This window comes from Podarcis liolepis (assembly GCF_965112155.1).
Source record: "Podarcis liolepis genome assembly, chromosome: 7".
Classification (NCBI taxonomy): domain Eukaryota; kingdom Metazoa; phylum Chordata; class Lepidosauria; order Squamata; family Lacertidae; genus Podarcis; species Podarcis liolepis.
The window spans coordinates 35,963,819-35,977,862 of record NC_139561.1 but is presented as its reverse complement, the minus strand read 5'-3'; the positions used below and the strand labels follow the sequence as shown (position 1 = coordinate 35,977,862).

The following is a 14,044-nucleotide window of genomic DNA, read 5'->3' as shown; positions in this document are numbered from 1 at the left end:
CGAAATCCTCACGGTGCTACTTGGCTAACTGCAATCCATTTCGTTGTGTGTTTCTTTCTTCCTCTCTCTCTCCCCCCCCCTTTTTTTCTTCCTTAAGTTCATGCCAGCATTAACAGATCTATCAGTACAAAGCAAATGTGTCACATTGGCAGCTGTTACTTAGGAGCATTCTCTCTTTCTCTCTCTTTCCCTCTCCCCCCCTTCCTCTTTATTGCATTTTGTTCTGTAATAATTGCAAAGCTTTTATGTTGAGTTCCGCATAAATGCGACTGAGTAGGAGGGTACGGGCTTGCTTTCTATTATTCTGCCCCTCACGCATGTCTCCTTTCCCCCATCTTTTTCCAGAACCACACGTTGAGCCAGCACGCTCAGTGAGCCCCTGGCACTACAGGACACCTCTCTGCAGAAGACTTGACGGAAGCTCAGTGGGGAGGACCATTTGAACATTACATCCAATCAAAGTGTCATTTGCAACCCAGATGTAAAACTCTAATGATTTGGCCATGAGGCGCTGCTATTATAAGCAGCTGGAAATGAATATTAATGGAAGAGATTAAAAGTATTCCATGCGCAGTATTTTTTATTGTCCTGCTTGAGCTTAGTGTACTTTAAAGCTTCTGCTTCTGACTGAATTTATAGTTGCTAGATAGGAATCTGCTTTGATGCTCTTGCCCTTTGTTGCTTCTTGTATTATACGGATAGTCCAAGATTTTAGGAGTGGTTTTTTTCCCCCTCTTCCCCTTTCCTTTAGTTTTTTCTCCCCCGTTTAACTGCTTTTTAATTGCGATTTTAGGTAATTGTGCGTCGTGATGTGATGGCTTGGCTATTGTCTGAATTTTTTTTTACACTTTTTTGGGTTTTGTTTTTTTTTAACAATTGAAGACTAATGCTTTGATTGGATTTGCCAGTTCACCGGACAGTGATTAAAAAAAAAATACCCTATGTAATGAATATCATCGGTTTCAGTGCAACTGGATGGTCTGCTTTATAAATGTGACTTAATCTGATTGCATTTAACTAATACAGTTCAATAAAGGGAATACATTGGATGAGTGTTGGAGTCTTGAAGTCCATGTACTGCTGCTGTGTGTGAAGCTTGGTGGAGGCAAATGTCTGCATGCAATGTAACTTATCAGATGGGATATGTCTCTTAACCCTAAAAAGGTAAAGGGACCCCTGACTGTTAGGTCTATGCTAATCTCTTGCCCATAAGAATTTGTAATGAGGGAAGCCAGGTAAGATGAATTAGAAAAGGTCTCCTGGCTCTTTGGTCATACAATTCTGTGGAACATGACTTAAGCCTCTGGAAACTCATTATCTTGCAGAGTTGGCACACCTAACTCTGGGATTCTAATCCCTTGTGTTATACAGTGGTGCCCCGCAAGATGAATGCCTCGCAAGACGGAAAACTCGCTAGACGAAAGAGTTTTCCGTTTTGGAGGTGCTTCGCAAAACGAATTTCCTATGGGCTTGCTTCGCAAGACGACAATGTCTTGCGAGTTCCTGCTGGTTTCCCCCCCCTTCCTCCCCTTTTTTCTAAGCCGCTAAGCTGCTTATCAGCTGATCCGATCAGCAGATAAGCCGCTAAAAGCCGCTAAAAGCGCTAATCCTTCAATGGGCTTGCTTTGCAAGACGGAAAAAACCGCTAGACGAAGAGAATCACAGAACGGATTCTTTTCATCTTGCGAGGCACCACTGTATATGGGAATGGTTTGTAGGAATAGCCCCTGCCATCCAAATTCCAATAGGAGTCTGTCATGTGCTTTAGATGTACATGAAACCCATTCTAAATGTTAATATCTAACTAATGAATCAGGAACACTGTGTATCCTGACATATACACTCTTTCTAGGGATGGAAGAGAATTTCATTTGGTCTTCCTGCATGGACCACAGAGTAATTCATTGTGCTTTGGATTTCTCATTTTTTCGATTTTGCAATACAGTTCATGGCTCAAAAGTGCACCAAAATTCATAGTTTAGGATAATACAAGTTTAGAAATGCACACACTGAGACGATACATATTTTGAGATAAAATGTGCATCAAAGATTGATGCATGAATAGGACAGAATGGGTTTATGAGTGAATTCTGAGCTATCCATCTTTTATTTATTCTATGGACAACTCTTTACAGGACACAGCGGGCGTTAATTTCTGAAGGCCTGTGTGATAATAATAATAGCAATAATAATAATAATAGAATAATAATTTATTTTTTGTACTCTGCCCATCTGACTGGGTTGTCCCAGCCACTGTGTGTGGCTTCCAACATAATATACACAACCACAACAGAACATCACACATTAAAAGCTTCCCAATACAGAGCTGCCTTCAGATGTCTATGGAAGGTTGTGTAATTATTTATCTCTTTGACATTTGATGGGAGAGTGTTCCACCTGGCAGGTGCCACTACTGAAAAGGCCCTCAGCCCAGTTGCCAGCAACCTCACTTCTCACTAGGAGGCAACCATCAGAACGAACTCCTCTGAGCTAGACCTCAGTTTCCAAGCGTTCTCCCAGCATATAATGTTGCTCCATGTGTACTGATGGTAACACATGAATTTGTGGCTCCTAGGACTAGCTGTAGCTGAGATCTACTTGGAAAATCTTTAAGATAGCAAAATCTATTTTAGGAGGAGGGACATACCATACGTTCACTGTTACATCTAGTTGTCAGTGTTTGTAAAAAGCAAAAAAAGAAGGAAGGGGTTCTGACCTCCCTTTGTCTCTTCAGCCTGGTCCTCGGACCCTTGTCTGCATAAAAGAGTCCACGAGAATTCCTTGCAGAGTTTTATTCTTAAAAGTCCTTGTGCAAAACACGACTGAATAACTATACACACCAGCACTAACCAAGCAACCCAACCTCCAGACACCAGCCTCAGTCTCAGACTAACATTTCTCACTATATATATATATACAACCTGGTGCAAACCACTGAGTCATGCTGACCCAGCTTTATTCGCATTAAAGAAACAGCGGCCATTTTAGCCGTGACACTAGTGACCCTTCATATAGGCCAAAACCATTGTTAATAGTAAGCCCATCAGTAAGCAATATTTTGGCTTCAGTCATTCAATGTTTATGGAAACATTTGGCGCCACTACATTAAGCACATCTCTTGCTGCTGAGTGGATATTTCTCTGAAAAGCTTGGGCATGTAAATTCACTGCTTCCTTGCTCACTCGCTTCCCCAAATCCTATCAAATCTATTAGACAGGATAAGCCACATATTGGAATAAATGGATAGGCCCTAAGTTCTCATTTCTCCTGATTTAGTAAGTTCTCCACCTCAAAGACTTAACTGCAATAGTAATCTGGAACTAGAGTCTTCCTGTAGCCCTGGGGTCGCCAACCTTTTTGGAACCAGTGGGCACGTTCCAGATGTTGATAATGTTGGGGGTACTGCCACAAAAGCAAGTGCTATGAGGTGGGGCATCACATAACACAAAATGGCTGCCATGGGAAATTAGGGAGACAGCTACCCTCATCAACGTTATGCTTGCCATGGAAGTCAGCTATGCCCTGCTGGGCTTGACTATATGGAGATCGCACAATACTGATTTTATGTGCATACACACAGATTTTTTTGCTGTCAAAAGAAGCAGGGAGTATACCTCAGTACTAGGAAAAATATACAAGGTGGCCACACCACACTCTCATTTCACAGAGATCGCCTGCACATATTCCCCGTAACTTTCTTTCTAGGAGGACTAAAGATTTTCTTCTTTTTGAGGAAAGCTCATAGTCTTGGGCCCTGCCCAGGCACACCAGTGAAAGTCTTTGCTGGCTCCAGGTTTGTGATACCTCCCTTTGCCATTGGTCTTTCACAATAAATAAACAAAATAAGCTGCACTTCAAACCCGAAGTTCCTGTTATTTTTATGTTTCAGCTATTCATGATGAAGGTGACCTATTCCCACACAACCCTGTTCAACAGAGAAAGTGAGCACTACCTATGCATCAGTGGCTAATTAAAATCTGAGACATTGACCACATAATGAAAATAACTTCCATGGTGAAATTTATAAGAGGGTCAATACCAAATCTTGATGTAGTATAAAAGGCTGGACAAAACCGAATGGAATACAGAGAGCGTTTGGATCTGTGAATTGCTGGCTGCGCCTATCTTTGTGATAGAAAATAGTTGAAAGTATTATTAGAAACAAACAAAAATAAATAAATTGCAAGATCAATTGAGAGAATTGACCCAAGTTCAAATAATCCAAATATTACTTGAACTAACTAATCAATGAATAGCTTCCTTATAAGAGTTAACTCTGTGAAAGCAGCTGGCTTTACAGTCCATGTAGTTCTATGACGATCAATGAGAGTGTCATAAACTCTTGTTTTGAGGGCTAACACCCAAGAACTTGTATTTTCAGTGCAATCTGGTCAGCCTGAATAATGCTGGTTGCACCCACTCAATTTATACATTCTGCGTTGTGTTCTAGTCCCAAACACCACAACCTTTCTTCACTGGGGAGTTGTTCTATCCCCTTGATCATCTTGGTTACAGGCTGCCCTTTTCTGAACCTTTTCCAACTCTACAATACCCTTTTTGAGATGAGGTATCCAGAACAGTACACAGTATTCCAACCATGATCATACCCTAGATTTTTTTTTAAAAAAATAATTTTTATCAAATATTTTTAACAGTATTAAAGCAGCAGTTTTATAAATACTGGCTCAGTGCATACCTGATTTAAGAAGCAGGGCACCTCTGAGCATATGCTGAGCCCGGCAATTCACTTTCTCATAGTCTTTTCATACATGAAATCTACTCCTGATTCTCCACTTCTCAATAATTGTTTCAGCAACTTTATTTGCTTTCTGTGGGGTGAAGGTGATGCCTTTTCCTCTTACTATTGTCCAGCAGTTGCTATTGCTCAGATGGAAGTCAGAAACCCTCGATGACCTACTGCAAATCTCCTAGAGCTTTACCAATAGATCCCAATCTAACTTTTGTTCTACTCCTAATCTAAGAGGCAACTGGGAAGGGGTGAGGGCCAAGGATCCAAGGTGCAGAGTCATTCAGGGAGCTTCGCTTTATGTAACCAATAAAGAACTGGAGCAAGGTGGTTTTCTTTAAAAAAAAAAATTAGTATCTGATCAGTGGTAAACATGAATTGGAGAAAAACGGCTAAATCTTGAAAAATGGCCTTACGCTCACCATATGTAGTAGGTAGGAACATTTGCAGCTTGCACCTGACAGTTGAAAAGCATGACACTCAACGCAACACTGCCTGGTTTACTGCTGTGCAGGAGAACAGTTGAAGGAATGGTCAGAGGCAGAAATGCTTCTGAAAACCAGCTGCTGCAAACCATGGAAAGGAAGAGTATTCAGGTGCTGCTTGTGTGCTTCCCATATGCACCTCATTGTCCACTATTGGAAAAGGATGCTGGACTAGGTGACTACTAATTGTTCCAGCAGGCTCTGCTTATGTTCTCAGCATCACTCGAAACTCCCACATTCCCTTCTTTGAAAACATTGATTCTGCTAAAAATGGACCTTGCATCTTGGCTGAATGTTCCTAAATCTGTGTTAGCCCAAAAAGCAAGAACATGGGTGTGGCAAGATATCACATGGTTATTTAAAGTATTTATTATCCACCCTCCGTCAATACCAGGGAAGGTTATAGAACACCAAATAAAAATCAACCAGCTGAATCATAGAATAAGCAAATATACATACTTAAAATACACCATTGGGCAAAACGTAAGCTGGCCAGGCAGGCAAATATGTCTTAACTATCTGCAAAGGACGGGCATTGTACTGATGAGTCATCACCACAGAGAAGTCTTTGAATCCCACGTCATCTCACAGTAAGCTTCACACAATGTGGGAATATGGAGAAAAGCCGCCTCCGAGGATCTCTGGACATGAGCAGCCCTGGTCTAATGAGAGGTGCACCTCCAGGCATCTGAGTCCTGAGCTGTTTAGGCTTTCCAAGGTAAGCACCAGCACCTTCCCTTCAAATCAGAGCAAACAGGAAGCTAATGTAATTCTTTTAGAATCTGTGCGCCCACCTGAACTAATTTAACAGTCTGGCACTGCATTCTGCACTAATTGAAGCTCCCAAGTCACTTTCAAGGGGAACCCCATATAGAGCCAGTGGGAGAAGGAGGAAAGGAAAAAGTAGAATCACTGGCGCTGCCTCTCATTGGCTCTGGCACCACCTAGTGTTGACCTCCCTGCCTTCCATCCTACCAGACCCACTGCATACAACACATTCCAGTAAGCCAATTGGGAGGTTACCATAAATCACTGTGGCAGGGATGATCCATCCCTGTTCAGAAATTATGGTAGTTGGCAAATCATCCAAAGGTTGAAAAAGGCACTCTGTGCCAGTCATTTCAGCTGGAACCTCTAGTGATAATGCTGGACCCAGGAGACACCCCGCCAAAACACACACACACACGGAATGTACCTATCCCTTCAAGGGGAGTATAATCCCATCCAGAACAGACTGCATGTCTTACTGCCAGGCATCGTTCAGCTGTGAAGTTTGGTACCACCTGTTGTGCTGATGGCCCCCAACTTCCATGATTTAAAAAGGGGATTTGATAAATTCATGAAGGATAAGGCTCTTAGTGACCATGATGGTTACATGCTACTTTCAGGATAGGAGGCACTTGTTGGTCCCAGCATGAAACAGGATTCTAAACTGGGTGAGCATCTGGTCTGATCTCATGAGAGTTGATGGGACTGGATGCTATTTTACACTGAGAGCCAGTGTGGTGTAGTGGTTAAGAGCGGTAGTCTCGTAATCTGGGGAACCGGGTTCGCGTCTCCGCTCCTCCACATGCAGCTGCTGGGTGACCTTGGGCCAGTCACACTTCTTTGAAGTCTCTCAGCCCTACTCACCTCACAGAGTGTTTGTTGTGGGGGAGGAAGGGAAAGGAGAATGTTAGCCGCTTTGAGACTCCTGAAGGGGAGTGAAAGGCGGGGTATCAAATCCAAACTCTTCTCTCTTCTTCTTCTTTTAACTCTTCCACGCCTACCGTTTCCCCCCATGCAAATGCCCCCCACCCCAGTGCTGTGCCTTCCTTCAGCTGAACTCACTTCTACATTCAGATCCTGACACACATTGCTGAAAACACCTATCAACAATAAGAGAGCCAACAGAGAATAGTAATTAAGAGACCAAAAGGTCATTAAAACTATTATGCCCCCAGTTCAAATCCCATCTCTGCCATCACCTAACCAACACTCACTATCTACTCAGAAGTAGCTACCTTAGAGTTCAGTGGGGCTTACTCCTAGGTAAGTGCGTGCAGAATTGCAGTCTCAGCTTCCCATCTGAACTGATCTCCCTTACAGGTTGGTCACTGCAATGATTAAGATGGTAGTTTAGATAACATACATTCCAAAAGTATATTGTGAGTTAGACCCAGATGCAATCCTGTGTGGCAGCACCTGTGGTCTGAAATGCCTAGCCTATTAACAGTACATAGGAAATAACTTTCTTACTTCAGCAAGTTTAATAAACTATTCTTTAATAATAAACTATTTTCAGCTGCATGGGCATATAATTAAGTTTTGCATACTTGTTTTTAAAATATTGCTAATTTTATCTGTGTATTGCTGATTGTTATTCTGTATTATATTTTATGTACATTGTTTAGAATTCTTCTTCTTCTTCTTCTTCAGCAGTTTATATCTTTTTTCTAGATAATCAAAAATACTGTGGTGTTTCAAAATCTGGCATGAGAGTTCTAGACATTCTAGAGCGCAAGCCTATCTTTGTCTACTTGGAAGTAAGTTCCATTCAGTTCCATGATGCTTACCCCCAGGAAGAAGTGTACAGGATTGCAGCCCTAAATCCCTTTCTAGAGATCAGCCCTCCCACTACTGATTTCAAATTCTAAGCAACATGTGTATAATAATCTTATAGAAAAATATATTTCCATATGATGACATTTATATAAGCTTTGATTTCTGCAAAGTGAGAGCTGCACTACCAGCCCTCTCACACATGTTAAACACCAGCACTGTTAATGGTTTTTTACACTTAAATTTATCTACATAATTACATGTCATGAGAACAATTATAAGTGCCCAGAGGGATAATTATAAGATATCATTAGACAACTTCAGAAGTCATTTTTGTACTGTCAATTTTTATAGGGTTCTGTTTTTGACTTCATAGAACAGGGCTTCAGACATTGCTGTATTTTCCCATGTTTTAAGATGAAAAATTTAAATGCTTCGCCATGAGAAATCACATGATTGCTTTTGCTGGGGTGAGTGAGAGAAGGGGGTGTTGAGAATCCTATGTATACGGACACTGCAAATCCTGGTAAGAAAAAATTCAGACTATGGATGAATAAGGACCATACATTGAAATCAACCCCTCCTGCCCTCCCAAAGAATAATGGAACTGTAGCATATCCCTCAAATGAATTCTCAGTCCCCTTAACAGACTACAGTTCCTAGGATTATTTGAGGGGGGGTGTTGCTTTAAATTCAAGGTGGGTATGCAGTCTATGCCAAGGATAGGAGTGAAAAGTTGAACCGATTTACATTAATTTACAGTTCGTTCCACTTGCAAAAATAGAGGGAATTTCTCCCCATGGGAATGGATTGTCATGAAATGGCAGGATGGTGAAGAGGAGGAAGAGGATCCCAGCGAGGGGTGTAGCCAGGACTGGGACACACTGGGGCAAGCAGAGGATGGGGAAGGAAGTTCTCACAGGGTGGTGGATGATGGCGAGGGGATGGAGGTCACTGCACAGGAACCAGAGAAGCAGGACCCATTACCAGAGCCAGAGGGGTTATGTCCCCATGAACACAGGGGTCTCAGAGGCGTAGGGAGCAGCTGGAGGGGCACTCTAGGAAGCTGAGGCAGGCAAGGGCCCACAGCCCAGCTCCCTAGCTGGCCAGGTGAGGGTCGCTAGCTGCAGAAGGAGGGATGTGATTCCTTAGCTGGAGTAGGCTTGGAATAGGTGGAGGTCACATGCCTCATCAAGTCTAGATGCTGCAATCAGCAGGCAAAGTACAAAAGAGAAGTAGAGCAGAGGTGCTGTAGCTGCTCAGCTGCCCACGTTGATGGACCTTGACTTGGATGTTTCTGGACCTCTACAGACTGTATCCTGACTGCTGGACTCTGGACTGTATCCTAACTGCTGGACTTCATTCTTGGATTGACCCTGTTGCCAGGTAGGAAAGGGTTCAGGACATGGATAGAATGGGGCTGCTTCCTATTCATTCATAATTTGAAGGATGGATTGAAGGATAAACAGCTTTGTTGAAGGTCCCCCTTGTAAACTTCTCAAAGCTCTATGCATGCCCCTGAACACCCATTGTGGGGGGAAGGCTTTTGCCTTCATCCCTTGCTTCTGGTCATCCCAGAAGTATCTCACAGGGATCCTAGGAAGATCATTGGTCCACATAGCTCAGTAGTGTCCACACTGACTGGCAGTGGCTCTTTGGGGCTATAGGCAAGGAGACATTCCCAGCCTGCATGGAGATGCAGGGAATTGAACTTGGGACCTTCTGCATGCAAGGCAAATACTCTACCACTGAGCTGCGGCTCCACATTTCGTTGATGTCTATCATAGGACCCAATAGAGCTTTGGTGTCTGCTCTCTCCTTAGCTCCTGTTTAGGAAACCATTGGTTTTTCACAGGCAAAGTCTTTCTGAAAATCCACGTCTGGAAGGAAAGCAGAATGCTTAAAAAGAAAAGCATAGGGGGAAAATGAGGGATTAGGAATGCCAAGAGCCAGATAATTACCTTGTCAGCTACCAGATTCTTAACAAAATGTGAGCCTTGGCTGACTCTGTTAATGAATGGCAACTTAACTGCCTGAGAATGTTCTTAATGTGGAATCAGAACTAATTTCATTTTAAAATTCTGACATTAATTTTCACGGACAGTTTCTTTGAGAAGTGCAAAGAAGAAGAAGAGGGGGAGCTTTTTGTGTGTGAAAACAAAACCCTGTTTGTGAGTTTCATCCTGTGTGCTGTTATGAGTAGTGGTGCCGTCAGGGCATGACTTTGGAGCAGCAAGGCCCTCAAATGCTTGGCTTACCACATTTCAAAGCACTTAGCATTACCCCCTAAAGAGAGCTCCTTTTTATTCAGTGTGTTGCGTCCCCTGGGTGCTGCAGAAAGCCAAGCCCCTCATTACCTAATGTTAAAAGCCAGAGCGAGGTGAAGGTCAGCATTTTAAAAATGCCACCAGTATCAGTGAAGTTGACTCTTTCTTCAAAGAAACCAAAATAGTGCAGGCCTAGTGATCCTAATGACTCTTCTCAGTAGGTCTTGCCCCCAATGAGGCAGTTGCAAGGACTGAAGGTACCCACCTTCCCACAACTGCCTAACTCCCCTCCTCTCCAGGTTTTCCCCAAGCAATCGGAGACTGCGCCTGCATGCAACAAACCTCTCCTCTGCTCTTTTCATTTCTCTGCCTGTTCTGGGAGACCAGAGAGTAGGGGAGCTGGTTGCAGCTGGAGGAGGAAACTCCCTGGACTCTTCAGCAACCAGGCTCCTCTTGTTCTCCTTGCCCCCCTCCTCTCCAGCCTCCGAGTCAGGACTGCTCTATGCCCCAGCTTCTTCCTGCTTCCTAAACTCTGTTGCATCTTCAGCTTCTGACACTACCTTCTCCCTCTGACCACTCATCACCATCCCACCATCAATTCCCTGGCTCTGAGTCTTCTTCCCCTGGGGGTTCTCGAGCTGGTGCCTCCCACTAGTCCTCTGCATCCAGCCAGTCTGTGACATCCAAGGAGCATTAGGGTCCATTAGGACCCTTAGGTCCATTAGGGCAAATGGGGTCCATTAGGGGAAATGGCGCACTGCTCCACCAACCTCACTCTACCTTCAGGCAGTCCCTACCTTCCTGCTTACATCCAGTCCAGGAGGTGGCACTGCCTGTGAGCAAACTCCTTCTCAGTCTGCGTTTCCCTGGGATGACTCAGCAGGGAGGAGGATATGGACAAAACCAGAATCAGTTAGCTCTGCATGTGATTGGCTCTCTTGCTCCACCTACTGTTGGTCTCCCTGCCTTCTACCCTACCAATCCCATTGGGCACCAGCCACCACTGCCAAGGAGGTCTGCCAACTGATTTATGACACATTTTTACTTCTGTATCAGATAGGAAGGACACCCTGCCCAACTTTGCTATTTGAGAGCATCTGACACAGAAGAGACATGGGGGGACGGGACAGGAGAGCACCATTCTTGGCTGAAGCAGTGGGAAAGCTGGGCAGCAGGGGTGTGCCATTGGCTCTGCTGAGAGACTGGCTCATTCCAACTGCTGCTCATAAGAACTTTAAGAACTGGTGTCTGAGTTTACTTGTTTTCCTCTTCTCTCATCCCTTTTTCTTTTCATCTTGTGTCCTTCAGATTGAAACCAGAGGGCAGGGACAGTCTTGTTTTCTATTGACCTTAAGCTGCTCTGAGAGCCTTTGTGGCTGAAGAGCAGAATAAAAAATGCTGTGAATAAATAATAAACAAATACCCAAGATCTTCTGCATGCAAAGGGCGTGCCCTGCCATTGAGCCTATGGACCTTTCCTCATCTACATAAACATTTGCAGATAGCTGTGATTAGAAGAACAGCACTTCTATCTTGGTCATTCATCATTCATTATCTGCATCAAAGAGTGAGTGAAAAGAAAACATCCAGGAACCTGTGTCATTCTGCTTCTCTTAAGTGTGTGCACGGTGCTGTAATGGTTAAGAACATAAGAAGAACCCTGCTGGATCATTGGCCCACCTAGTCCAGCATCATGTTCTCACAATAGCCACCCAGATGCCTGTCAGAAATCTACAACATCCCTCTCTCTGCTGCTGAATCTGAGCAACTGGTATTCAGAGACACCTATCGCCTGCAGTACACAGCCATCATTGGTGGAGGTGCTGTAGCACAGTGGTAGAGCATCTGCTTTGCATGCCAAAGGTCCCAGGTTCAATCCCCAGCATCTCCAGGTGGGGCTTGAGAGGCCCATGTGAAACCCTGGATGTGTGATGCCGGTCAGTGTAGATTATACTGAGCAAGATGAGCACAAGGTCTGACTCGCTATAAAGCAGCTGCCTGTGCTCCTACGATTGTCCTCCATGAATTTGTCTAATCCAAGTTGGTGGCCACCACTATGTTTTGTGGGAGAAAATTCCATGGTTTAATTATAGCAGCTTTTTCTGTATCATATTGAGGCTCCACAAGACAAAGAATACTGCTGAATTTAGTTCCACCTTTTGGCTGTTGACATTGTTGCAACAATCCAGCATGAGATGTTCGGCAGTCCTTCCATCAACTTGAAAATACTTTCCACACGCAGAAGAGTAGCTTTGAACCTCATCCATGAATACGACTTACATTACTGTATTTCAACCTCTTTGTTTCCTACACCCCCCCTCCGGTTACATTCCCTACCCCTCTATTTTATTTTCTCTTTCTTGCTTTTTATCCCCCCACTCCCCATCTTGTTTTAGATTCCCTCTCTATGTTGAGTTTCTTTCTTTTTTGAAAGCGGTTGCATTTGTTGGTATAATTCCTGTTATTAAAAACAAAAAACCCTCCAAAATAAAAATGTAGTAGGTGAAACTTTTCCCAGCAGGGCTATGTGATGATGTATGAGCTGGCCCTTGGACTTTGTTGTGGTTGGAGGTGAGGTCTGCAGGGAGGAGGGGGGACAGTGTTAAGCGAGTCCTCCATGAGAAACCAGTAGATTTGAAGAAGGTTCCCCTATAGAGGTAGCCCCCTCGCCATATCAGTGTCCTGGGATGGAGTTTAAGAGTGTGTGCATTTTAGCCAATTTCGTCCCGTCCCCCCACCCATGGGGGAAATGCAAAAATACCAATTTAAGTGTCACTTCTGAAAGCAGCCTATGTAGGATGGCGGAACTGTAAGCACTTAGGGAAATCATATATACGGCTCTATTGAGAAACCGGTATGTTGCACTGCAGGGAGCTGTCGGTGACAAACACTGAAGTTCTCAAACTACGCCGCTATAGGTGTTTCAAAAGTCAAGCTGTAAGTTTCACACTGCTGGCCTTCTAACCATGTAATAAAGAGCAAAGGAGAAAGCAGTATTCAGACCCCATGCCGAATGAAGTCTTAAGTGTTCCAGTGTACAATTCATGCTATTTTTTGAACCTCTCTCCCTCTCTGCTTTCTCCATATAAAGATTGGTGTGTATGTGTGTGTGTGTGCCTTTTAATTTCTGCCTTGGCTGTTGTGTTCTTAAACTCCCCTCTCTTCCACGCTGCTCACTAGCCAGAGGAGGGCATGGGGGATAACTGCCGGTTGAGCTGCATGCTGTCAAAAAGGCTCCCTCTAAAAGTGGGGAAGCTGTTCTTTAGGCAAGTTGCAAGAAGTGTGTGACAAGCCTCCAGTGGAAAATTTGGGGCAGAGCAGGATGGAATGGAAAGCAGGAGAATGGAGGGCTCAGCTTTCAGCTCGGCGTGCGGCATTAAGTGTGCTAGCCATGAGCGGACCTCCGTCTTGGGGCAAACCACACGTCTTAATAATAAGCACCTTTCACCAAAGATCTGAAAGCTGGTTGCACAACCCATAATGCTACTAGCTAGCCACTGAACCAGGAGTGGGGGGAAAGGCTGAAACCCTCTGATGGACCACAGTCTAGTTTCTGGTGGGCTTTCAAGCACCTGCTGATTGCTGAGACTCTTGCAGAGGATGCTGGAGTAGGTGGACTTTGATCTGATCCATCATCTGTTGTCACAAGGCACTTTTGGGCAGCTGCCAGGGCCATGAAAGAGCCCTCTGCTGATACTTGCATTGGACCCGCTTCCTTATAAACTCCCTGCCACCACCACAGAGTCTAGCATGGTACTTTGAGCAACTCAAGAATGCCAAGTGTGCCGTTTTAATTTCCCACAATCCCTTGGGGTGACTCCACATCAGCAGTATTGTGCAAAACTAAAGTAACGGCTGGATGCAGCAACCTGGCACTACTTGGGTGCTCCGTGGGTTGTTGCCAGGTAGGACCACCAAGTAACACAGACATCAGAATGCAGCCAACAGAGGGTGTGTTTGCCCACAACTCTCTCAAGGTTGGAGTTGGCCTTACCAGCAAGGGA

The 14,044-nt window shown here is 44.2% G+C and overlaps 1 protein-coding gene across 3 annotated transcripts in view; it reads left to right on the top strand.

Annotated features, from left to right (window-relative positions):
- ZNF423 (zinc finger protein 423) overlaps window positions 1–1,053 on the top strand; it is a 325,427-nt gene extending 324,374 nt beyond the window's left edge. For all 3 annotated transcript variants that reach the window (XM_083513508.1, XM_083513507.1, XM_083513509.1), the window contains one exon: window positions 346–1,053. In XM_083513508.1, the coding sequence (XP_083369634.1) occupies window positions 346–375 (30 nt within the window). In that variant the 3' untranslated portion in view covers window positions 376–1,053. The remainder of the gene's footprint in view (window positions 1–345) is intronic.
- Window positions 1,054–14,044: the final 12,991 nt, after the last annotated feature.